This window comes from Bos indicus, chromosome 5, assembly GCF_029378745.1.
Source record: "Bos indicus isolate NIAB-ARS_2022 breed Sahiwal x Tharparkar chromosome 5, NIAB-ARS_B.indTharparkar_mat_pri_1.0, whole genome shotgun sequence".
Classification (NCBI taxonomy): Eukaryota; Metazoa; Chordata; class Mammalia; order Artiodactyla; family Bovidae; genus Bos; species Bos indicus.
This window is the reverse complement of record NC_091764.1, coordinates 68,277,117-68,302,323: the sequence shown is the minus strand read 5'-3', so window position 1 is coordinate 68,302,323 and position 25,207 is coordinate 68,277,117. Positions and strand designations below refer to the sequence as shown.

Below are 25,207 nucleotides of genomic sequence, written 5' to 3'. Positions count from 1 at the left end.
ATGAAAGAGGTCATAAAAGCAAAGAATGCAGATGTTATCCCTGCATCCTTTGTGCTCAGCCCTGTTCTTCTGACCCCCGGGAAGCTAAGCCTAAGAACCCAGGCTGAAGAACGGAGGCAAGAGGAGATGCACACTGGGGTCTAGAACATGTACTGCCGTTTTAAAAAGCCACGAAGCAGCACCCGACCAGCTCACAGCACACTACACTTCCTGTTTGTGTGAACTGGTTCTGTTTTTTTTCCAATTAGATTTCTACTCACTGATCCTCTCCAATGTTTTTTATTTCTTAATTGAATAGCAAATCAAAAGGAAGGCGAAGGAGAGCTCGCAGTTCTCCTCCCTCAAAGGCCAAGAATCTGTTGGCTTTGTTCAGTCCTGGCACTGACCTCGGTGTTTCTTACTGTTCAAAATTAGGAGCTGCAACAATTCATCTTCAGAGGAAATGGGTCCTGGGGAGACCAAGGGCAGACTCACCCAGCTAATGGGGTTACAGTGGCTGCAGCTCAGTCCCAGGGTATCCGCATCTTGCTGAATGGGGGGACATAAATGGCAGGCATGTCTGGCAAGAGGACCAGAGTCTGGATGGGTAGGCTGAGTCACAGCCCTCAAGGGGCGATGGGCACAGAACCAAAGACAAACATCTCAAAAACAGGGCAGTGATGAGTGCCCAAGTCCTCAGAAACTCAGGTCACGTGCTTGCCCTACTCTGACATCATCAGTCCTGGCCCTGCCTCTCACGATCCTGAAGCTGTGAATGAGTTTATCGCCTCTTCCTTGGTTTCATCTTTCTTGGCCATGAAAAGAATAGTCAGGTTATCCGTTACGTAGGAGAGAAACATTGTATGGGTAAAATGCTTGGCACACAGTAGGTCCTCAAGAAATGAGAATGGGTATGATATTCTGAGCGCCATCTGCCTGCTCTGGAGGTATGTTTCAGGGGGAAGCATGTTTCCTGGGGCCCTGGATGCCTCCAGCCCAGGTTAACGGAAAAGTCCACTCACTCAATTTACAAAAAGCAACATGTTTATACAAAAAAACCACAACAGCTTCAGACCCCAAAGTGTAGAAGAGCCTGGAAGGCAGAGAAGGTCTGGAGAGAGGGACTACTTTTGAGAGGCTATGGGGCAGGGATCAATTTCTAAAGTATTTGTACTTTTCCTCCAGAAATGGGTGCCCGGCAAAGAAAGCTGTGACCAGGATTGCCGTGTAGGAAGTGGCTTGGGCCCCGTGGTTCCTGCAACTTCTGAAGGGAGTGGAACCCATGGGTCACTTGGTCACCCACCTCCCTGAGCATTGTGGGCCACTTCTCTGGGCAGCTCATCTTCTGTACCACCTCCGAAGGCCTGCTGGCCACTCAGTAATGCTTCATTCTGAAGAACACTTAAAAGAAACGAGGAGTCCCAGCTAAAAGGGGGTGCTTATAACTTGAAAAGTGCTGATACGCCAACCAGTCATTTGCCCTGAAGTAGGTATTAGCTACAGCAGCATTTCTTGGAATTAAAAAGGACTATGAATAGACTGTTATGCTGTGTCTGCAGTCAGGAGCTTCCAGTTAATGGCAGGAAGCCTATATTCCTGCTGGACCGCAGCTAGCAGTGTGTGTGTGTGTGTCTGTGTGTGTGTGTCTGTGTGTGTGTGTGTGTGTCTGTGTGTGTGTGTATGTCTGTGTGTGTGTCTGTGTGTGTGTGTCTGTGTGTGTGTGTGTGTGTGTGTCTGTGTGTGTGTGTGTGTGTGTCTGTGTGAGAGAGAGAGAGATAGAAAGAGAATGAATGAATGGCAAGGGGACGGTGGATTAGATGAATGAATAAAATCGAAGCAGGCATGGTGACTCCTAGAACAAACACACTGGACCACTTTGTATCTCAGGCTGTCATCTGGAGGGCCGTCCGGGGCTGTCATCTAGAAGACAGGGCATCAGGGAGGTATTTTGGCACTGGGGTCCCCCCCATTCTGGAACCATGGCAGTCAGGTCAAGAGTCCTGGGGCCAGGCCTGCAGCCCAGGCCTGGCTGAGCCAGAGGACAGTAGAGGAGGAGGACAGAGTCATAGCTGTATCTGTTCTATACCCTCGACCTCAGTGGCTGTTGATGCGCCAAAGGAGAAATATGTTGGGGTTCCATACACCCCAGAAAGTCAGAGAACCTTTGCTGACAGGAGCACTTCTCCTGCACCTTGTCCTTTCAGCTTGTAGTAACTTCTGCCTTTTTTCTCAAGAGCCTCCCTTGTCTTATTTAATTTAGATACAGGTAGTAATGAGGGCCGTGTCTGCTCCACTCTCATCCATAAGACTGAAATTTCTCATTAAGGAGATCCTGGGAGACCAGCCGTGTATACTCTTTCAAGCGTCACACCTGCCTGCCTCTTGCAGTCTTCAGGCTGGCCCTAAATGAGTCTTGGTGGCAGGCGGGAAAATGCCATCCAGTTCTCCTTCTAAATAGCAGTGATTACGTAACCTGTAAGGAGGAGGCGTGGGACTGAAAACAGCCAACACTCCTGAAAGGGACTGGGGGGCCAGGTATGTTGTGAAAACATTCATTTTTCTAAATTAATTCTTCACCAGTAACACATAGTGAGGCAGTTTGATACAGAGAAATAGCCTAAGCAGGGCACTAAGCAGCCAGGTAAGTCTGGGCTTGCCATGGTAACATTCCTGGCCTCAGTTTCCTAATCTGAGCAATGGGTATTAAAAAGAAACGCTACTCTCACAGGTAGATGTGCACCGGAAATGAGGTAAAGTGCATGAACAGCAGAGAAGCAGGAGAACAAACCAGGGGCAAGTAGTTGTCTAGAGTCCAACTCCCTGGTTCAAATCCTAGTTCTGCCACTGATGGGCTGTGTGACCTTGGGTAAGTCACTAAACCTCTCTATGCCACGGTTTCCTCATCTGCCTAGAGGGGTGACAACTGTACCTACCTTAAGGGGCCAACACGAGAATTCAGTGAGTGCCCTTCCCACAGTGAGTGCTCAAAAAGACTGACCTGGAGCAGCAGGAATGCTGCTGAGTGCAGCTAACGCTGGGCACATGGGAGGGGCTCCCTAAACATTTCCTGATTGTGATTCTGGGCTATTATCCTTTATTAAGGCTGGTTTTCCTGGCACCTGCCACCAGCTGCAGAGAATCACCATAGCACAGGCTGGGGTTGAGCATTTCAGGAAGAGCTACTGTAGAAGAGGTGCTGATTGAAGACCTTAATCTTCCAAATATGGTTTGGGGAAGTTAGAGAGTCTCTGCCGTAGCTTTCCCATCTTCCTGAATAAGTGAAAGTTGCTATGGTAGGTAGAAGAGTTGTCCCCTAAACGTCCACTCCATAATCCCTGGATCCTGTGAATATGTTTTGTTACCTGGCAAAGGGGGAAGGAATTAGGGTAACTGATAGAATTCAAGTTGTTAATCATCTGATTTCAAGGAGAGTATCCTGGATTATATAAATCGGCCCAATATAATCACAAGGGTTCTTTAAATGGGGAAGAGTTAAGAGTCGATATCAGAGTTATGCGATATGAGAAAGACTATTGCTGGCTCTCAAGATGGCAGGGGACCATAAGCCAAGGAATTCAGGGCCCTTACAAACTAAAAGCCCCTCATTTTAGCCAAGTGAGACCCACATCAGACTTCTGACCTCCTGAACTGTAAGATGTATATCTGTGTTGTTTGAAACCACTAAATTAGGAGTAATTTGTTATAGCAGCCATAGGAAATTAATACGGTCCCCAATGTTTCCTTCCTGGCCTGTGAACCCCTAAGGAGCTGAGGAGCACACAGAGACTGCTCTTCCACCCCACATTTGGAGCAGTATTATTTACACGTACTCACTCATCCTTTTGGCAGATACTTTCTGAGAACCTGCCACATGTCAGACCCGGCACTAGGTCCTCGGGATCCAGCAGTGAACAGGACAGACAGGCCCCCTGCTCTTGTGGAGCTCAGAGACAAGAGTGGACACTGACCTTGAACCGATATTTACAGGAGACGATCTTAGGAACCCTTTTATGGAGCCTACTACATGCATGGCACTATGCCACATATTAACTCGTCTGATCCTCACAAGCCCTCATGAGGAAAGTACCGAGGCACAGGTTACCACCCCCATTTTACAGATGGGGGAACTGAGGCACAGAGCTGGATGGTGGTGGACCAGATTCGGAATCCAGGCACTTTTGTACACTCTGCTGAGTTGCATCTAAAATGACAGGGAACGGGGATCATCCCAGAGAAGACACAGGCATGACTGTGGCCCCCAAGATGTCCCTCTGGCCTAGAGAATGACAAGCCCCCATTTAGAGCAAGTGTCTGTGATTTGGAGCACGTGGGTGTGAAAGTGAATGCTAAATAGGTTCCCAGAGCCCTTGGCACTCCCCATGCAAAAATAAGCACCACCAGATCCCCAGGAGCTGGGGGCTGCACCTTTCTCCCGTCTTGGCAGAGACCCCACGCCTGAGCCCGAGCAGGGCAAGCCAGCCGGCAGTCAACAGGCCTCTATTGACTGTTCATTTTCTGCAAGCACAAGGCTGTCCATTTAAACGCTGATCCAATACGGCTGTCCGTTGGGTAAGCTCATCGAGAATTCCTAGGCTGATGCTCACTCAACAAGAGACAGGCACGACACACATGAGCTCATTTATCCCAGCCACAGCCTGCAATCCCAGACCCATTCATCCCAGAGCAATATTCCCCGAGGAGGGTGGGGGCAGGGAGATAGAAAGGCTTCCCACTGGGGGAGGGGGAGCCACAGCAGCTGATGTGTGAGAGCAGGGAGGAGGGGGCTGCAGCATGTGGAGGCTGCCCTGGGAGCCTCGCGGAGCGCCAGCAGCCTTCAATTTGCTCCCCCAACACGCTGCCCCTCTACCTCTTGGGACCTGAGCTCCCCTATCCATAAAGTAAGGAACAATAATAGCGCCTGCCACAGGAGTGGTGGGGGATAAATTGGGAGACTGGGATTGACACACACCACTATGTAGAAAATAGATAACTAAAAAGGACCTATTGTGTAGCGCAGGGAATTCTACTCAATACTCTGTAATGACCTATAGGGGAAAAGAATCTAAAAAAGGAGTGGATACATGTATATGTGTAACTGATTTACTCTGCTGTACAGCAGAAAATAACACACTGTAAATCAAATATACTACAATAAAAATATGAAATAAAAATAAGAACATGTTTTGTGGATTCAAAAAAACATCTTACCTGCCTGAAGGGGTCAGGGAGGCTTAAGTAAGACAATGTGAAGTGTTCTGCTGGGCGGCTGGCACCTAATGACCACAGACAGCATGAGCTATGTTTATGTCACGCAGAGTCTTATTTAATCCCTCATCATGGCTCAGAGAGAAGAGAACACCGGTACTGTCTCTATTTTACAGATGAGGACCCTAAGGTGCCCAGACGGGCTAGAACTTACCTGTGGACTCCTAGCAAGTCAAGAGCCTGGGCAGGATTCGCACCCAGGACTCAAGACTGGGTTCCTCCCATAGCTCTGCCTCTAGCTCAGATGCACTGTTTATACATGGTCTAGATTTGAACACCAGACCATGGTGTTCTCCGGTTTTAGCTCAAGGTCTTTGAAACAAAAAACTATAAGGGAGGCACTGCTATCACACCCATTTTACAGATAAAGAAACTCAGGCACAAAGAATCTGAGTGACGAGCTGGGTGGCAGTGGAGTCAGATGTGGAATCCCGCAGTCTCCTTGTCACCTATGAAGCTGTATGTAAACTGTATGCTCCCCTATCACACAGACCATGTACTAGGGAGGGCTCCTCACCACCATCGAAGCTCACTCTGAAGAGAAGCTTTCAGAGGCTGAGCCAAGTCAAATGTCAAACAGCGCTGTGTCTGGCAGAGCTCAGGACTGTTGTCGCCATGAGCAGCATTAGCAGCAGCAGCATCAAGGCAAATTCGATTCCTAACGTTTACTGAGCACCTTTTTATATTTTCATGCTCTTTCCCATGCATCCCTCGGCCCCTCAGACCTCAGCCCACCCGGACAGAGAGAGAAGGCACACAGTGTGCAGAAGGTAAAACCGGCCAAGCCCTGAGTCATCAGGGAGCAGACACGGCTTTGCACTCAGCTCTGTCACCTCCCACGCCGGGGCCTTTTTCCTGGCACCTCAAACCACTCATCCTCTGGCATTTGTGGGAGAGGCAAGAGGAAGCCCCTCTACACAGGGGACTGCCTCCTGATGGGGACTTCAGTCCATTTGCTCACACGGAGTCCTGAGGAGTCCCTCTGGGTGCTCCTTCACCATGCGCTTGGTCTGGCCTTTCAGACTGTAACATGAACATCAGTGCACGTGCACAGCCCTGGGTACCGCGCTTGAGACGACCACACTGCAAAGCTCCAAGACATCCTTGGGGGAGGCAGGGGCCATGGTGCTGCCCATTAGGCATCCTGATGGCACACGTCAGGTCAGGGAGACTTGGAAGCAGCTCTTTCTGCCCAGTTTCCTTAAAAAGCACAGCGTCCTGACTCTCAAGGAGATCCTGCTGCTGGAAGGGCCACAAAGGGCCCGCTCAGGGTGGGCTGGCAAGAATGCATGCAATGTGTCTACTATCCAGCTCCAACTGGACTCTCCAGAGAACCCAGAGATGATCATACTCAGTCAGTCAGCTGTGAGCTTTGTACTGGGCACACAATCAATGTACAACCAAAAGGTATCATCTGTTCCTTTTGCCCCTTCCCTCACCAGGGAAGATGAGTAACTAAAAGAGGGGCTCTGAAGGCAGACCCCAATCCTGGTTTTGTCTCTCAGCTGGTGTGGACCTTGGGGAAAGCTGGGCTCCTGTGTCTCAGGTCCCTCAGGTGTAAAATGAGAGTCATGATAACAGCACCGACTTCACAGAAATCAAAGGACACCATCTGTATAAAATGCCTGGGGACTCCCTGGCAGTCCAGTGGTTAAGAATCTGTCTTCCAATGCAGGGAATGTAGGTTTGATCCCTGGTCGGGAAACTGAGATCCCACATGCCACAGGGCAACTAAGACCGACCTCCACCATTAGAGAGCCCGCGACTAAGACCTGACGCAGTCAAATAAATAACTAAATATTCAAAACAGTAAAAAAATAAATAAATAATGCTCACGCAGTGCCTTGTACAGAACAAGCACTTAAAAAAATGGGAGCTCTCAGTGTGACTTTTCATCCTAACAATTCATTCCTGACCCCACTCAGCCCAATCTTCATTTACCCTCACACCCAAAAGATTCCCTGGTAGAGGGCATGGCAATCCACACCAATATTCTTGCCTGGAGAATCCCATGGACAGAAGAGCCTGGAAGGCTATAGTCCATAGGGTCGCAGAGTCGGACATGACTGAAGCGACTTAGCACGCATGCACCAATCAACACATTTCTAACATGACTCCGCTTTCCTAAACTATGTCTGATGTCCATCATTCTGTCCCTCTCATAAAGTTAACTCTTTGGGGTCAGAGAAAGCATCAGATGTACTACACTGAAGTGTCAAGGAAGATTTTCCCGTCCATGCTGGCTTCTCATTTTTCCTTGTTGGAGAGAGACAGGGTAAACGGGTCAGAACCTGAGCCAAAGGTGAACTCAGAACCAAGCGATGTGAGGTTTTCATCAAGGTTCTGTGTCTTAGTTGTTTCCTTTCAAAGCTCTTTCCAAAAGCATCCTTCATCTTCAAAGAGTCTGGTTGGCAACTCGACTTTGCCCTTTGAAGTCCCTTTTACATTCACCCTTGAAGGCACTGCTTAAAAAATGACACTGCACATGGCTGAGAAGAGACTAAACTTCTCCCCTCCTACTTCGGCCTCCACCCCTCCCCCACAAATTTGGATTCAATTATAAACTGGCTGATGTTGTCCTTTGGTCCTTCCTAAGAATATTGCAAAGTCAACACCAAGGGCATTAAAAAGAATGAGCCTGGCTGTTTATTCACGGAGGAAGGAAAGGGGGATAGTTTCTAATACTATTTTCTAGCCTCTTCTTGTGACATCTTCGTCAGAGGCTTCAGGATAAATGTGCCAGCAAACAGATCAAAACGCCAGGGTAATTCTGCAATGTCAACTTTCTTAGTTTTTTTTTTTTTTTTTTTTTAAAGTGTTTGTTATTTATTTGGATTCAAATGGTGTTTCAGCCGGGCAAGAAAATACCGTGACCTCCTACGAAAGCAAGCTCATCCATAAGCGAGTGAAAAAAATCAAATCCTCTGGAAAGTTCAGGCACCGTTTGACAAGGGAAACGTTTAGAAAGCATTTGTGGGGCATCTCAGGAAATGTATGCAGTGGACAAGCCCATCTTGGCATGAATATGATTTTACTGAACACGACACGGCTGCTCCAGGGAAGATGTGAGAACACGATCTCCGTCTGCTGCAAATATTTTATAATTGTGTCAGGGTATTGAAATGGAAGTTTCCAATGAAGCACGAAGCTACATTATACATGAAACAGCTCACTACAACGCAGGTACTGGACTATAGGCAGACTGTACAAAGGAGACACCAAGAGCTGAGTGGCCTAACGCTTAACCCGGACCCACAATCCCCCCCAGCCTGGCCCACATCCACAAGAAAAGCTTGAGTTTTAGGAGATGGCAAAGAGGTTTTACAGTAGTTTATTAGACAGAGGTATTGAAGAGCCAAAATCCCACCTGCAAACACACCTCAGTTGAGAGGCTGGAGGCTTTGCCCTTTGTCTTAAATTGAGGGAGGGGGCCTTTAAAATCACTGAAGAATTTAATATATGTGCCCCCGACCACACCATGTGAGAGGCCACATCTATCCGGCGTCAGAGGCTCAAATCTGTGACTTCCAAGCAGCTTTGACAACAAGTAAGAACATGTGCTGAACTGGAGATCAGCCAGCCCGCTCAGCTTCATTAGGGAAGGGTTGAATGTGTCTTCCTCAGGACCAGATACCCACCCCCACCAGCTCAAGGAGATCTCCAGCAAGGCTCATCCCTGGGCTGCCCACAGGGTAACTATGGAATTCTCAGTCCTGAGGAACAAAGTGGCAGCAACAAGCAGAAAAAGAGCCTTATTATGGAAAATGAAGGTGAGAAATCCTTGGGGACTGAGAAGTCTCCAAACAACCCACGAAAGAGAGAGCCTGCCTGGTCTAGAGGGAGCCAAGGCCGACTCAAGACTGTGTCACTCATGCAAGAACCTTCCTGCATCTTTTCCACTTCTCCTGCCCCTCCTCCACCCCCCACCACCACTTAAAAGCACAAGAAGAACCTGCTCCAGCTGTAGGAGAGGCCTGCTGAATGGGGCGGGAGGATTGTGTATGGAAGAGGGCTCGACTTTAAATGTGAAATCGAAAACCTCTTTTCTGAGATAAAATCCACATGCCTTACAATTCGCCCATTTAAAGGGTCCTGTTCAATGGGTTTCAATAGTCACAGAGTTGGACATCCATCATCACAATTCATTTCAAGACATTTTCATTACTTGAAAAGAAACCCCGTTCCTCTCAGGCTCTCCGTAGCTATCACCTTCCAGCCCCTGGTCCCCTCAGCCCCGAGCAATCATTAATCTATAGTCTGTGTCTATGGATTTGCCTATGGAATCATATAGAATGTGGTTCTCTGTGACTGGCTTCTAAGTGAAAGAAGTATATGTGCTGACCTGATCCCCTGGGCCTGCAACTTTCTGCGCTCTTTCGGTGGGCCACTAGAGTCCTTCCCTCAAAGGGAAGTAGTCAGGACAAAAGGAGATGTCCCCAGTTAACCTCTTCGTGGCTCTGCCCTGAACTGGAAGAGAAACAAATCTCCCAGCATGCCCAGCGGCAGGGCTGTCAGGATTCGAGTAATGTCTGTCCATCCCTCTGATGAAAACCTCTGTGTCGGTCTCCTCCACTTGCTTGTCCCCAAGGGCACCTGGCATGAGCCAGGCACATATCAGAGGGTCGATAAGCATTCATTGCTGGCTGATGACAGACAGGAAGCAGAGAGGAGAGGGGGGCCGTGCCCACGGAGGGCCTCCGGCAGGTTTGTGGGCAGCTCACAGGTTCTCCACATGTGGATGGATGCAGGCTCGGGATGGCCAGGAGGCAGCGCCAGATGGCAGACCAACTCTGCTGCTCTCTGGTTACGTTTTATGTGTTTCTTTGTTTTTCAGTTTCTTTGTCACTGACATCTGCTGCTCTGTGTTGTTCTGGAGGCAAAATGTAAAACAGAAAATACTCGGGGGGTACACGGTTTCTCCCCATCTTGGCTGCTCTGTTTGGATGTGCCATGTCTTTGGCTCAGGACCGCCACCCCCACTCCATCCTGGTGACCCCTTCTCTTTCCCTACGTTCATGACTCTTGTTATCTCCTCACCGAAGGTGAAACTGACACAATCTTTGCAACTGATGTGCATCAGTGAATCCCAGGGAGACCTCAGGGGACCCCAATGCAGGTAACATGGGATTCCCCACACCAGAGCCTTCTGGACACGGTGAAGCTGCTTCTAAAGCCTGAGGGAGAGTGGATCCATCCGAGAACTCACAGGTGTCATTTCAAAGGGAGATCTTTCAATGGCAGAGAGGGTGGTTTTCTAGGGAGAGCCTGGCTAGCTCCTCAAGAATTCAGACTGGCATTACTCCATAAATTGAGAGAAACGGCCCCAAAGGACAGCATGGGGTCGTGTGGGCTGGGCGGGGCCACATGGGGGAACTGCGGCCTTGGGATATGGAGTGTGTGACAAGCGTCACCAGCCACTGTGCCCACATCCCCCTGCAGATCTTAGTTCTCCTCTCAGGATCCTGCCAGAGGATCCTCTTGTTACAACAGAAGCGTGGAGGGCCATGGCGCTGGTCCAACATCACCTAGAGAGAGTGGCACAGTGGGTCCTGATGCTCCTGCGGGGGCAGCCTGTGAGGCGGCCGTGCCCCTTCTCAGCCTGTCCCACTGCCTCATGAGCCCTGGGAAGCAGGCGTTACCCACCCCAGTTCCCAGGTGAGGGATCAGGCTCCGTGCGATGGAGTAACCTGACCCAGGTCACTCAGCCAGTCAGGGGGAGTTCAAATGCAAGTCTGCCCATCTGCAAAGGCTGTGGACTCTCCTGGACCGAGTGCTGGTCAGGGGCAGCCTGGGCTCTGCAGGCACCCTTGCCTGGGTGCCCCTCTGAAAATGGCCTGGGAGTCTCCAAGGTGGAGGGGGTGGGACAAGCACAAAGTGGAAGGAGTAAGAACGTTCCTGTGTGGATGTAAGTGTGTATGTGCATGCACAAGCCTGTCCATAACTGTGTGTTGTTTCTGTGTCTGTGTATACACGAATGTTTGTATCTGTATCTGCCAACGAGCCATTGTATGCATGTGTGCTTGTATTTATAGATATGTTTGTATTACTGTGTGTCTGTGTGTTCCTGTCTGTGGGTACATACGTGTGTGTTTGTGCGTGTACGGAGTGTGGATGTGTCTGGGTACCCACGTGTATGTGTTGGTGTGTGCTTGTATGATGGTGGGTGTGTATCAGCGAGTGTGTAAACAAGCCCTCGCATGTCAGCAGACTTAGAAGACTACGTCGCTTCTGCGGTAGAAAGTTATTCATTTCTTTCAGCTAATATGAAACAAAGGAATCTTTTCTTAAAGTTCTACTTTGGGGCCCCAGAATGTAAACTTTATGTGACTAGGTTTACAGTCTCTGAGGGAAGAAAGTGCCTTTTGAAGATCAAGTCTGAGAAAACTAAGAATTCACTGCTGTTTCAAACTTCTCTGACTACTCCACAGTGGAAAATAAAGTATGTCGTTGCGTATATACGTACAGCATATATGTATGGACATGTATATATTTTTCTTAAAACAATACTTATCCTTACCATGTGTGATACACTCTGATGTTAAATTCTTTTCTATTTCATTTTTTCAATGCCAACTAAACTGATGTCACAATTCACTAATGGGATATAACTTGCAGTTTGAAAAACACTATGCTATGCTATGCTAAGTCACTTCAGTCGTGTCCGACTGTGTGGCCCCATAGATGGCAGCCCACCAGGCTTCCCTGTCCCTGGGATTCTCCAGGCAAGAACACTGGAGTGGGTTGCCATTTCCTTCTCCAATCATGAAAGTGAAAAGAGAAAGTGAAGTCGCTCAGTCATGTCCGACTCTTAGTGACCCCATGGACTGCAGTCTACCAGGCTCCTCTGCCCGTGGGATTTTCCAGGCAAGAGTACTGGAGTGGGGTGCCATTGCCTTCTCCGTGAAAAACACTGGTCTATAGCAACTCTTCCCCCAGCTCTGTATAAAGTGACTTCATCCATCCATTTACCAAGTACACATAAAGCAGTTACTATGTGCCAACTACTAGTCTAGGTTCTTGGGAAACAAGTTTCCTGTGCTCCTGGCACTTTCATTCTAAAGGAGAAAATAAACCACAAACCCCAAAACACTGAAGACAATTTTATGTGGTGACAAAATCTCTGAAGGTAATTCAGTGCTTGGTCAGGGAGGACTTCCTGGAGGAGGTGACCCAAATGATGAGAAGGAGCTGGCCATGGCAAGAGGCAGGGGAGAAGGGCTGGCCAGTATTTTCTCTGCAGTCTCTGCTATCAAAGTTTAGAAATGAACCTTGACTCAGATACTGGCCATGATTCTATCCATCTTTCTCTGGCCTCGCTCCCTTCTCTCCTTTCAGATACATGTTGCCCAAATACTTCACATCAAAATTTGACAGCCCTACATGGGCACATATTCATTCTTTCCCTGGAACATTTGAAAATAACATTTGGTCTGATTAACTCTGTTATTAGGACAAACTCCTGGAAGACATAGTCAATCTCGTGGAGGGTAATTCAACTGGTAAATAAGGCTCAGAAATGAAGGGGCAGAGACCAGACAATGGGGCTCAGAGACCACATGTAGGAAAGCTCAGGTCAAAAGTGCCAGAGATGGTGGGCAAGCTCCCCCCTCTCAAGGCCAGCACTGCTTCTCCAGGGCATCTGCGTGGCCAGCTCCCTCTCTGCCTTAGGTTCTTGCTTACATATCATCTATTCAGCAAGTCTCCCCTGCCCACACTAGTTAAACCCCAGCCCTTCCTCCTGACTTTCCTGACTTACCTATTAGACCTCTTTATCTGGTTATCCAACTCCCCATCTAGAACAGTAACTCCACAAGGACAGGGGTTTTTGTCACTGTCATTCCCCAGCTGGTGCTCAATACATGGCTGTTGCATGAGTCAGTGAATAACGTTGCTATTTCCTGAGCACCTAGTAGGTGCTGGGCTCTGTACCAACATGGTCTCCAGTGCTCACAGAAATCCTGCCAGGTGCGTACTATGATTCCCACTTTAGAGATGGTAAGATAAAGGCTCAGAGAAGCGAAACAAACACAGTGAATAAGCGATGGATTGGGGGCTGAAATCTGGGTCTCCCTGACTCCAAACCCACAAGGCCTGACGCTTCTACCCACAAAACAGGAATGCTGCACACTAAGTGTAGTAAGTCAGAAACAGAAAACACCATATGATATCACTTACACATGGAATCTGAAATACTGTAAAAATGAAGATATCTGTGAAACAAAGACAGACTTACAGATGTAGAGAACAGATGTGTGGTTGCCAAGGGGGAAGTAGCTGGAGGAGGGAAGGACTGGGAGTTTGGGATTAACAGAGGCAAACTCTCATCTACAGGATGGACAGACACCGAGGTCCTACTGCATGGCACAGGGAACGCTAGTCAATATCTTGTGATAAACCGTAACGAAAAATAATATATATACATATAACTGAATACCTTGCTGTACAGCAGAAATTAATACAACACTGCAAATCAACTACACTTCAATAGAATTTTTAAAAAAATTAATTGTTGCATAAAGCAGATGCCCCAAACCAAGATCCATCCAAGAGCAAGCTCCGTGGGCACAGAGCGCTGCTCTTCGTTTTGCCTAAAAAGGGGGTGTTGCTAACAGCACCAAAGATGCTTCTACGACAAACAACCAGATCACCCCCTCTGAGCAGGAGGGCAGTTTCACAGTGTAGTTTTATTCATAAGCAGTTTCCATGCATTTTGTTTTCCAACACACTGGGGCCCATGGAACACAAACAGGCAGAAACCATGCACTGAGTACCCCCTACTGGGTGCCCTGCAGTGAAAGCTGGGTGTGCAAAGCTGCCCCTAGGGGCGGTCCGAGGGGTCAAGGGGGCCCAGGGAGGGGACACAACAACCTCCCATTTCCCTCTGTACCTCAGGGACAAACAGCCGAGGTCAAATTAACCAGGGCAGACCTCTGAGGGCTGGGGTTCTGGGACACCTACAGAGTGGTTTTGCTTGGGGACAACAGCTGCTTCAAATTAGAAGCTACTCTGAACAGAGAGCAGATTCACGAGGCTTTTCTGCCCTGGAAAGAGACCAAGGGACTCGAGCCACAGTCTTGATCTTTGGACTCTTTAGGGCAAAAGCTTCTAGGGGAGGGGCCAAGAAAAGAAAGGCCAGAAGGGCCGACAGCTGAGGCAAAAGGTCCCAGCTCTCGAACCCTACCTGACCAGCAACAATTCCCAGAACCGGAAGTGTGCGAGATGAGGGGGGTCAGGCCCAGCACAAGGGGTCACCTCTGCAGGGAGAGCTGTCTCCATTCTGTCACCTGCTCCCTCTCCCCATAGCCTCGGCCACCCCACAAGCCTGCTCAGGGGTTCAGTCCCTGCCAGCACTCCTTAGCTTTGATGGGAGTCTTTGAGACATCAAAGACTTCCCTAATGTCTTTGAGCTGGAGCCAGGAAGTAAGGGTGAGGCCCTGGGGAAGACCCAAGCCAAGGTAGCTCCCCAGGCTGTTGGGGCAGTGCGGACAGGCACAAAATTTTGCCTCCAGAAGACACAGAAACGATGGGTTTCCAACTTTTCCCCAAACTGTTAAGTTCTCATAGTCTCTGCCGGGCAGGGTGTACACTGCTTTACTCTGGTCATCTCTATATTTTCAGTTCAACAAACGTTTGAGTTCCCATTTGGTGACAGGCCAATTGGGCCAGGCCCTGGACGTGTAGCCCAGTGACCAACCTGAGTGTCTGCTATGAATGAGGCCCTAAGGATCCATTATAAGAATGGAGCAGTAACTAACAGCTAATGAGCCAGGCACTGTCCTGAATGCTTTCCCCATGTTAGCTCATTAATCCTCACAGCATCACAAGTGATTCCTCAGCAGAGGCCTGAAGAAAGTGAGGAAGCTGACCAGGAGTATATCTGCGGAAGCAAGGCCGATCAGATGTGTGCCTGGCATGTTCAAAGAACCACAGTGAGCCTGCAGTGGGGTAGGGAACGCCAGGTACCCCAGGCTTTGGGGAGGACCCAGGCCTCCACAGGGAGGTGGAGACGTGAGTGCAAGGATGGCAGGATCCCACTTATACTCTAGAACAGCTCTGGCTGAAGCAGTTGAATGTTCTCTGGTGGAAAAGGATGGAAGCTACGAGAGTCCAGGCGAGACTGGAGGAAAGAGACGGCGGTCGGGTGGGGTGGGGGAAGAAGCCAATGCATTCCTGGACTATACTGAAGACAGAGCTGAGGGGAACTGCATACGGGTTGAACATGTGGCATGAAAATGGAAGTGTCCAGGTGGGCTCTGAGGATTCTGCCTGGAGCAGCTGGAAGGAGGGGGCTGCCACGACCTGAGGTGGGAGATGTGCGCTGAACAGCTTTCTGCAGTTTCTGGCATGTTAAACATGCAGTGTCCAATGAAGACATCCAAGAAGCAGATGGAAGAGAAGACTGAAGTCCAGGGGGCCCCTGTGTCAGCCAAATAATACTCTGAACAGGAACTGCCGGTGCTTCATTCAACAAATACCCGATTGTGTGCCTACTATGAGCTGACACAGCTGCAGCAAATGTAGCCAGAAACAAAAAGTCTCGGCTCTGTGAAAGCCAGCAGGCATGGGAGGGCATGATGACAAGGGAAGACCTGGGAGAACCTGGAGATCAGAGACCCGGGATCAGCCCTGACCACCTGCCTGCTGAGCCCCCAGGCGCCCCGGGGCCCAGGCCCCTCCCTGGGGGCAGCACCCAGCAGTGCTAGTGCATGAGGAGGACCTGGACGCCAGGCTCGCATCCAACCTGAACGGAGTCCAATCTGCTGGAATCCATTATCGACTCTTGCTGACCCGCTGTCTGCTCCTGGAAACATGTCTAAACTGCATTGCCTGAGCCAACACCAGCTAAGACGAATAACAGGGGACCAGTTAATGTCTCCACCGTGCTTTCAGACACTGCTGGGGGCAGGGAGGGATCTGGACAGGAGCTGAGGGAGCAGGGGAGAGAGAGGATCCACTGCAGCAGGCTAGAGGTCATTCATCCTGGGAAGAAAGGCTGCCTCAGCCCTTCTGAAGCTTCCTGACAGACCCTGAGGCATCACCTGGGCTCAGTCCTCCAACATCCATCCCAGAGGTCTGCATCTTTGTGGCCACGTTCAGAGCTCAGGTTTGGGGCCACCAGGGTTTCTGACCTCACTGGCTGTGGTACTCTGGGCAAAGGACTCAACCTCTCTGTGTCATTTCCATTATCTCTATATTAGGGCTTCTGTGAACTCTTACAGAATTGCTGAGAGGATTCAATTAAATAGTAGAGCATGACCTAAAATGCTATCTGTCATGCAGTAAGCACTCCCTAATTGTTAGCATTTATTGTTTACCAAGCGCCTGGAATATGTTGGCATTAGATTGTCTTTGAAGTGGGCCATAGGTAACCTGTAAACAGCAAGGAGAAGGAGACGCTATTGTGACTTACCCAAGGTGGAGAAACTCTCTCCAAGGATCTCTGAAAATGGAAGAGAGAAGAATTTCTCAGGCTGCTTGTTGAATGAATAAAAGATGGACTTTCAGAATCCAAGGTGAGTGTGATGACCACGTGCTTGGAACAGCACGTGGATCTGTGAGTCCTGCCTGCTCTAGTCCAGCCTGGCGATCAGGAGCAACTGCCTGCTGAGCCCACCCTGACCCCAACCCCAAGAGAGGTTGGCTCAGAGAAACAGTGGAGCCCAGGACTTGGGGAGGGAAACACAGGATGGTCTGTGGCCAGGGCCACTCTGTGTCCCTGCCATGCCCCAGCCCTGACGAGGACACCATAATCCATCTTCCCTGCCCAGTCCAAGCAGAACCAAACACGCTAACAGGACTTTGAGCAGACTAGGTTTCAGCTTCCTGTCTGATTTCCGGCTCCATCTCTGACTTTTTCCTAAAGTCTCACCTGGAGGGACCTCACCAGTCTCTCAAAATGGGGACTGTTTCTGATGCTGCACCTTTAGCCTCTCCTAGCCTCATGCATGACAAGGCGCTCCACCTACCCTGGCAGCCCAGCTTTAACCCCCACCAGACCCCTGATACTAAAAGAACAGCCTACCCACAATGTGCCTGAGGGGTACACTTCACAGAAAGGGGGGCCTACTGGTTTTAACCTCAGTGATTTGTTTTTACCTGGTCTTCAATAATGTTGGGAAGGAAAGTGTCTTATTATAGGAAAAGAAAATTTTCAGACGCATCAGAAGAAATGACCCCATCACTTGAATGGAGAGACCTAGAGGTGGGAGAAAGAACAGTGGGCTTGTGGGCGGAGCCTTGAGTTTAGATTCAGCTCTGCCACTTGGTAGTAAGTCAACCTTGGGCTCAGCCTTTGAAACTCAGCTTTCTCATGTGTCAAATGGAACAATTATAAAGATGAAACGAGAGCATGTATGTAGCCAAAGTATAATCAGACTAGACTATGGCAGGCATTTAGCATTATTATTATTATTTTTGTTGTTGTTACATTTTTTGCCTGGCCAGCTCCTCTGACTTTTTCTTTGTGAATCTTATGGGTACTCACACCCTTGATCTTTTTGCTATGCTATTTTCCCCAAAAGCTACTGTAATGGGGGTAAAACTTTCTCTCAAATACTGGGCAATATCCCAATAATATCTGGTGTAGAGTGGGTAGGGAATATATGTTTTGAAAATATAATCAATACCATAATCATACATGGGCTTCCCTGGTGGCTCAGATGGTAAAAAATCCACTCACAATGCGGGAGACCTGGCTTTGATCTCTGGGTTGGGAAGATCCCCTAGAGGAGGGCATGGGAACCCACTCTAGTATTCTTGCCTAGAGAATTGCCACGGACAGAGGAGCCTGGGGTCACAAAGAGGCAGACACGACTGAGCGACTAAGCACAGCATAATCATATATATATATATATATAAAATATACATATGAATTGGGCTTCTCAGGTGGCACTAGTGGTAAAGAACTCACCTGCCAATGCAGGAGACCTAAGAGATGTGGATTCGATCATTAGGTTAGGAAGATCCCCCGGAGGAGGGCATGGCAAACCACTCCAGTATTCTTGCCTAAAAAGTCCCATGGACAGAGGAGCCTGGCGGGCTATAGTTCCACAGGGTGGCAAAGAGTCGGACACGACTGAAGCAACTTAGCACAGCACATATATATGAATTATGATATAATTATAAACAATAATATATTACCAGGTCCCAGAAACCATGCTAATTGCTTTGCATACATTACGTTCTTGTAACCCTATCTTACATGAATTAATTATTAGCATTTTTCCCCCACTTTACAGATGAGGAAAATGAGGCACTGAGGTAACTTGCCCAAAGTCATATAACTCTAATAGTAAGATGTGGGGGGGGTGGAACTTGAACCCAGATGATCTGATTTTGGAAATGGTTCATTTGACCACCACAGAGCCTCACAAATACATAATTTTCAAAGAAAATGTAGGAGGCAGAAAAAAACACTGATGTGTAACCTGATATTTCTAGAGTTGAGTCATAAATTATGAGTGAGGGGATAAAAATGAATAATAAATTCCAGAAGTTATGTGGGGACAGCTGTAAGAAAGATGGGCACTGCAGCAAGACTAGTCTTGGTTCTAAGCGAAACCCAGAGGTGATCTGGGAAGGGCTGCAACGGAATATGAAATCATCGAGGGTTCCAGTGAGGCTCTGACCTTACCACTCGGTAAGCTGGGGACACCATTATCCCCTGCCCCCAGTGAGCAATACTTTGCAGTTCCTGGAAGCAGAAGACTAAAATTCCTTCTCCAAATCACTTAAGAGATCTATCTGAAGGCAGAAAATGGGGGCTCTGGTTACTCTGCTTATTTTACAGATGAGAAATGGAGGCCCAGGGAAGTGAAACAGCTTGTCTGAGGTCCTAGGTAAGAGGAACCCATGTGTTACCGATCACCTTCATTCATTCATTCATTCATCTAACAGACACGTGATGAAATTTACTGTCTGAAATTTACCAGGAGGTAAGGACCATGGGGTCGCACAGAGTCGGACACGAGTGAGCGACTTCACTTTCACTTTTCACTTTCGTGTATTGGAGAAGGAAATGGCAACCCACTCCACTGTTCTTGCCTGGAGAATCTCAGGGATGGGAGAGCCTGGTGGGCTGCCATCTATGGGGTCGCACAGAGTCGGACACAACTGAAGTGACTTAGCAGCAGCAGCAGCAAAGGCCATATTCCTAGTGACAATCCAGACCAGAGCCATCCCATAAAGACGCAATGCAGGCCACACTGGTACTTTATAGAGTGTTCTAGCAGCCACATGAAGAGAGTAAAAAGAAACAGGTGATATCAATAACTTATCTCAAAAGATCCAAAATATTACTGTTTTAATATGTCATCAATATTTAACAAATATTAATGATGTAGTCTCTTTTGTGAGGGTACCATCACTTCATGGGAAATAGATGGGGAAACAGTGGAAACAGTGTCAGACTTTATTTTGGGGGGCTCCAAAATCACTGCAGATGGTGACTGCAGCCATGAAATTAAAAGACGCTTACTCCTTGGAAGGAAAGTTATGACCAACCTAGACAACATATTCAAAAGCAGAGACATTACTTTGCCAACAAAGGTCCGTCTAGTCAAGGCTATGGTTTTCCCAATGGTCATGTATGGATGTGAGAGTTGGACTGTGAAGAAACCTGAGTGTGGAAGAATTGATGCTTTTGAACTGTGGTGTTGGAGAAGACTCTTGAGAGTTCCATGGACTGCAAGGAGATCCAACCAGTCCATTCTAAAGGAGATCAGTCCTGGGTGTTCTTTGGAAGGAATGATGCTAAAGTTGAAACTCCAGTACTTTGGCCACCTCATGGGAAGAGTTGACTCATTGGAAAAAACTCTGATGCTGGGAGGGATTGGGGGCAGGAGGAGACGGGGACGACAGACGATGAGATGGCTGGATGGCATCACCGACTCGATGGACATGAGTTTGAGTGAACGCCGGGAGTTGGTGATGGACAGGGAGGCCTGGCGTGCTGCAATTCATGGGGTCACAAAGACTCGGACACAACTGAGCAACTGAACTGAACTGACCGAAGTCTTTGAAATTCAGTGTGTATTTAACACTAATAGCACATCTCACGTTGAATGACTACATTTCAAGGGCTCAATGGCCACATGTGACCAGTGGCTACCACATTGGAGAGCATAGATCTGGAACCACGGTTTTCCATCTCACTGTGTATTGGAATCATGTGCAGAATTTGTTAAAAATACTGATTTCCAGGTCCTACTCAGAGATTCAGTTCAGTAGATCTGGAGTGAGGCCTGGGACTCTAGTTTAACCAGTATTCCAGGGATTCTGATGTAGCTCATCATTATGGAACCACTGAGCTCCTAAAATGCAGCCTAATAAATATCAACCAGATAGCCAGTAAGGCCCTTTCTCAAATTCCTATGGACTAAGAAAAGTTTTAGATTTTCCCTGGTGGCTCAGACAGTAAAGTGTCTGTCTACAATGCGGGAGACCCGAATTCAGTCCCTGGTTTGGGAAGATTCCCCTGGAGAAGGAAATGGCAATCCACTCCAGTACTGTTGCCTGGAAAATCCCATGGACAGAGGAGTCTGGTAGGCTACAGTCCATGGGGTCACAATCTGCATTAAAGACAACATCTGATAACATTCAGTTGAATTACTTTGAAAAAGAGTTTTCAAGTAGAGAGTGCTTGCTTTAGATAAGATTTCCTCATTAAAAAGAGAGTCATTGGCACACTTTACGGTTAAACTCTTTAAGAACTAATCAATTATCTTAAGATTAAACAAACAAACCTCCTGACATGCCTCCAGCACTAATTTGCTCAACAGAAAACTTCCTTAACAAACAATGGACAGTTGGGTGGCGGTGATACCTATGCTGAACTGGTAAATTCAGCGATGAAGGCATTGGGAGATATTCATTAAAAGCTTTAATTAAGCACCTTAATTAAATTAATTAATTAAAGGGGTGCCAGACACACCCCTCCGCCCTGAGGTTACAGAGGTGAATGAGGGTGGGTCATGCTCTTGAAGAGTTTGCACAGTTGCTGCAAGATGGGTAACAATGTGCAAAGCTCTGTGGGAACACAGGAAGGGAAAACTCAGGTCTGCCTTGGAGCATGGGAGAAGCCCCTCTGATAGGAACCGAGCTGACCCTCCAGCCTCTACTAAGTGTTTAACAGGTAGAGACCGGGAACTTTGGCAGAGAGAGTGAGGACTGTGTTTTGAATGTTTGGAGAACTGTGGGCAAGGAGTTTGGATGGCTGGGGTGGAGAAGGCAGAGAGCTTGCTTAAGGGGCATGTGGATTCAGTCCAGCAGGTCACAGGGGCCACAGCTGTAGTTACACAAATGCACGTAGCACAGCTTTGGTCAATGATGGATGGATAAACTGGTTGATAAATGGTTATATGAAATGAATGGAAGTCTTAAAGTGGGGGAGGGGAAACTGAAGCCAGGAAGCCAGTAAGGTTGAGGGTCAGCTGGTGAGAGGCAGGTAATGAGACTTGGCCCAAGTGCTGACAGCAGATGGGAGATGAAGCACAGATGGTTTTCAAACGACCCAGAGGAAGAAAGTCAAGACTTGGTGAAATTGCTGTAGGGAGTCACCCTTCACTTGGCTAAGGCCAGTAAACAATGTTGTGCTAAAGGCTGAAAAGTTCCAGGAAAAAGGGAAGAGGCTCATGAAGCCAGGATCTCTTAAGAGCCTGTGGAAGGAGGATGCCGAATCTTGGGATTTACAAGGCATTCCTTTTTGTGGGCTGATGACATTTCTGTACCAGCTCCTCATTTTCCCCTTAGTTTACAATTTTTTCAATAGAGAGGTCATAAGAAGTACAAAACATCTGCCAAATCAAGTGGCTGGGAGGATACAGGGAAATAGAAGCCCTCTCCCACTGCTGGTGGGTGTCTTGACACACAGATTGTAGAGAAACTCTTGTATCTGGAGGTGGATATGCACCAGAATGTTCAAATCAGCGCTGTTTCTAATGACGCAAAGTTGGAAGCAACCTATGTTTCCATCTATAGAGAGATGGATAAATAAAATGTTGTATGGTCATATGAAGGAAGACAATATAGCAATTAAACCAAGAGATCCATGGGGCTGACCCTCAAAACACAAGGTGGAGTGGAACAGGCAAATTGAAGAAAAACATATTCAGGATGATGGCATCTAATGTGAATTGTGGACACACACACCTGAACTATATAATATATATGACTACACACAGTGGAAGTTAAAGTGTAAAAACATAGACTGAGATTTGTAGTAAATTCATAATACAAGGTTGAGAGGAGAGGGACAAAGAAGAGATTCAAAAGGGATTTCTATGTTGGTGACAATTTATTTCGATTATATGGCAGACCTATAAAAGAACTGAAGCAAAGATGCCAAGATGTTATATTCGTTAATGTGGGATGGTGAATGAAAGAGTGTTTATTATCAATGTATCATTTGCCATGTTTCCCTTTGGGCTCCCCAGGTGGCTTAGTGGTGAAGAATCTGCCTGCCAATGCAGGAGAGGCAAGAGACACTGGTTTGATCCCTGGGTTGGGAAGATCCCCTGGAGAATGAAATGGTAACACACTCCAATATTCTTGCCTGGAGAATCCCATGGACAGAGGAGCCTGGCAGATGACAGACAGTCCAGGGGGGGTCACAAAGAGTCAGACATGACTTAGCAACCTAGTATGCACATGCAGACTTCCCTTTATCTCCAAAAATTTCCGAAATTGAGAAAGGAAGGGAGGAAGTGGGGAGGGAGGGAGGGGGGGAGGTGGGGAGGAAGGGAGGGGTAAGGAGGGGAGGGGAAGGAGGTGGGAGGAGAAAGAAAAAGAAATGGAGTGGGTGGGAACAAAGCAGAAGGCTTAGAAACTGTTCACCAAGCCCCCTACCAACTGAGGGCTTCACACAGCAAAGGGGGTGCAGATGGTGACTTAACATACCTAGAGGTCCCCCTGGGGTCTAACACCATATTCAGTACACTCAGGATGACTGCTCTGGTGAGGGCAAAATAAACTCCTTCCCTGTGCATCCGCTTCTCAGCCCAGCAGTGCCGCCAAATGGGGGTGGGGGTCACATCGTTCATTTACACAAGGTCCTCTATCCATGTTCACCTCCACCAGCGTTACTCCTCCCAGGCTCTCCCGCTGTTCCCGGCACTCTAGAACATGACTGCACAGCCATCTCACATCCACGTCACGCCTGTAGGTGGCAAGGACCGGACATGCCCAAGAAAGAAGTGTGACAGGGCACATGAGGGCTGCTTCTACACAAGGATGCCTCCCGCACTTCTGGCCAAACACTCTGGGACGCAGAATTTTCAAAATGATTTAACAGTAAGTTAAAGCACAGGGAGGGTAGAACTGAGTGCAAGGAAGCATTCTTATCACTAGTTACAAGACAAGATAGAAGTATCTGCATGGATCTCCCTCCTTGTTGCCAGAACAGTGCCTCCGTGTCTTTATGTGTCCAGGGCTTTGCAGAGTGGGTGTTGAAGAAATGCTTGCTCATGAAGTAGAACTGCATGACCTCCCCTCTGCCCCCCACACACACGTTTTTGAGGACTATGTTTCTGTTTGCAAGTTTTCTCTCTCTAAATGGGGCAATGTCAACTAATGATTAAGGATGTTTGATTCTGGAACCAAACTGCCTAAGTTCTTGGAACAGACATGAAACCTTTCTATGATCAGTACCTTCACCTCATAGCATCTTCAAGAGCCAAGCTCTCAGCACAGAAGCTGGCACACAGGAAGTACTCATTAACCGCTAAGAATGGTCACTAGTTGGTCCTCATGGCAAACCAAGTAAATGGGCTATACTATGTCCATTTACAGATGGGCAAAGATGAGGTTCACAGAGGTCCTGTGACGTGCTCAAGTCACACAATTTACTGGTAAATGACAATGCCAGGATTTGAGGGCAATTCATCTATCTCTAAAGAACTCCCCAGGCCCCTAGCTGCTGCAACATCCCAAGAGCTGATTCACGGACCAATAACTTCCAGACTCTTCTCTGACCAGCAAAGGGTCTGGAGGGAGCTCTCTACACCAGTGGAAACTCCCAACTTCTGCAGTGTCGGGGCCGGGAATCTGACTTAGGTTTGAGGAACTCTCATTCCCACATCAAAGCTGAGAACTGAAAGTCACTCTGACTAAGCACACAGGGAGGGCAGAAAGTTCTGAGGCAAAAGGAAGCTACCAATGGGCTTTAATCACTCTCCACTCACCCCCAGGACTCATGCCAGAGATGAAGGCTTTGGTGACATCTTGGTTTTTTTCTTATCCCGGGAGTTCAAAGAACCTCACACCCATTCCGTCACATTCAGGCTTCATTTTACTGAAGTAAACACGATCCCAGGTAGAATCCTGGCTGGAGACCCAGGGGAAGGCACATCCTACGTCACACTCATTCTTTCCACCAGGGTGGTGGTGGAACAAGGGCTTGTGTGCCTGACCACGGGTCTGGGTTTTGCACAGAAATGACCACCAAAAATACGTGGTAAAGAAACTGTGAAGGCTGTCCTGGCTGCCAGGTATAGCTCTGACCTCTCAGAGCCTGGTGCAGTGCCTGGCACAGAATAAGTGTGTGGTGGATGTTGAACAAAAGGGGACATAACCAGTGGATGCTCACTGGGTCATCCAGCAGCCCCAGGAAGTGGCAGGGGGGTGGGGGGTGTCATCTGCATCTTACAAGTTGAGGAAGCCAAGATTCCGGGAGGTTTCAAGGCGTGTGGGAGCCCTCTGGCTGGTGGGCGGCAGAGATGATTTTGAACTCAGGGCTGCCGGGTCTCTGGGTTTTGAACCGTGTCATGTATCTGACTCTACACCATCGTCTATGTAATACTTGGCAAAGCTTCTTGACGAATAGATACGCCAGTTAAACCTGGGCAAGACGGTAAATGTGGCATAACCACCCAGGGACAAATCCAATCAGTTGCCCTGTTTTCGGTCCTAGGGCTAAGAGTGATTCTTATACTTTAAATGATTACATTGACACAGTTATACAGGTTTC

General features: G+C 48.1%; 1 protein-coding gene across 4 annotated transcripts in view; it reads right to left on the bottom strand.

The window, feature by feature from the left end:
• The window catches only part of CHST11 (carbohydrate sulfotransferase 11), a 267,451-nt gene that overhangs the window by 42,260 nt on the left and 199,984 nt on the right, over positions 1–25,207 (bottom strand). For 2 of the 4 annotated variants that reach the window (XM_070789646.1, XM_070789645.1), the window contains exon 3: positions 16,655–16,684. The exons of the other annotated variants lie outside the window; for them this stretch is intronic. In XM_070789646.1, the coding sequence (XP_070645747.1) occupies positions 16,655–16,684 (30 nt within the window). The remainder of the gene's footprint in view (positions 1–16,654; positions 16,685–25,207) is intronic. 4 annotated transcript variants of the gene reach the window in all.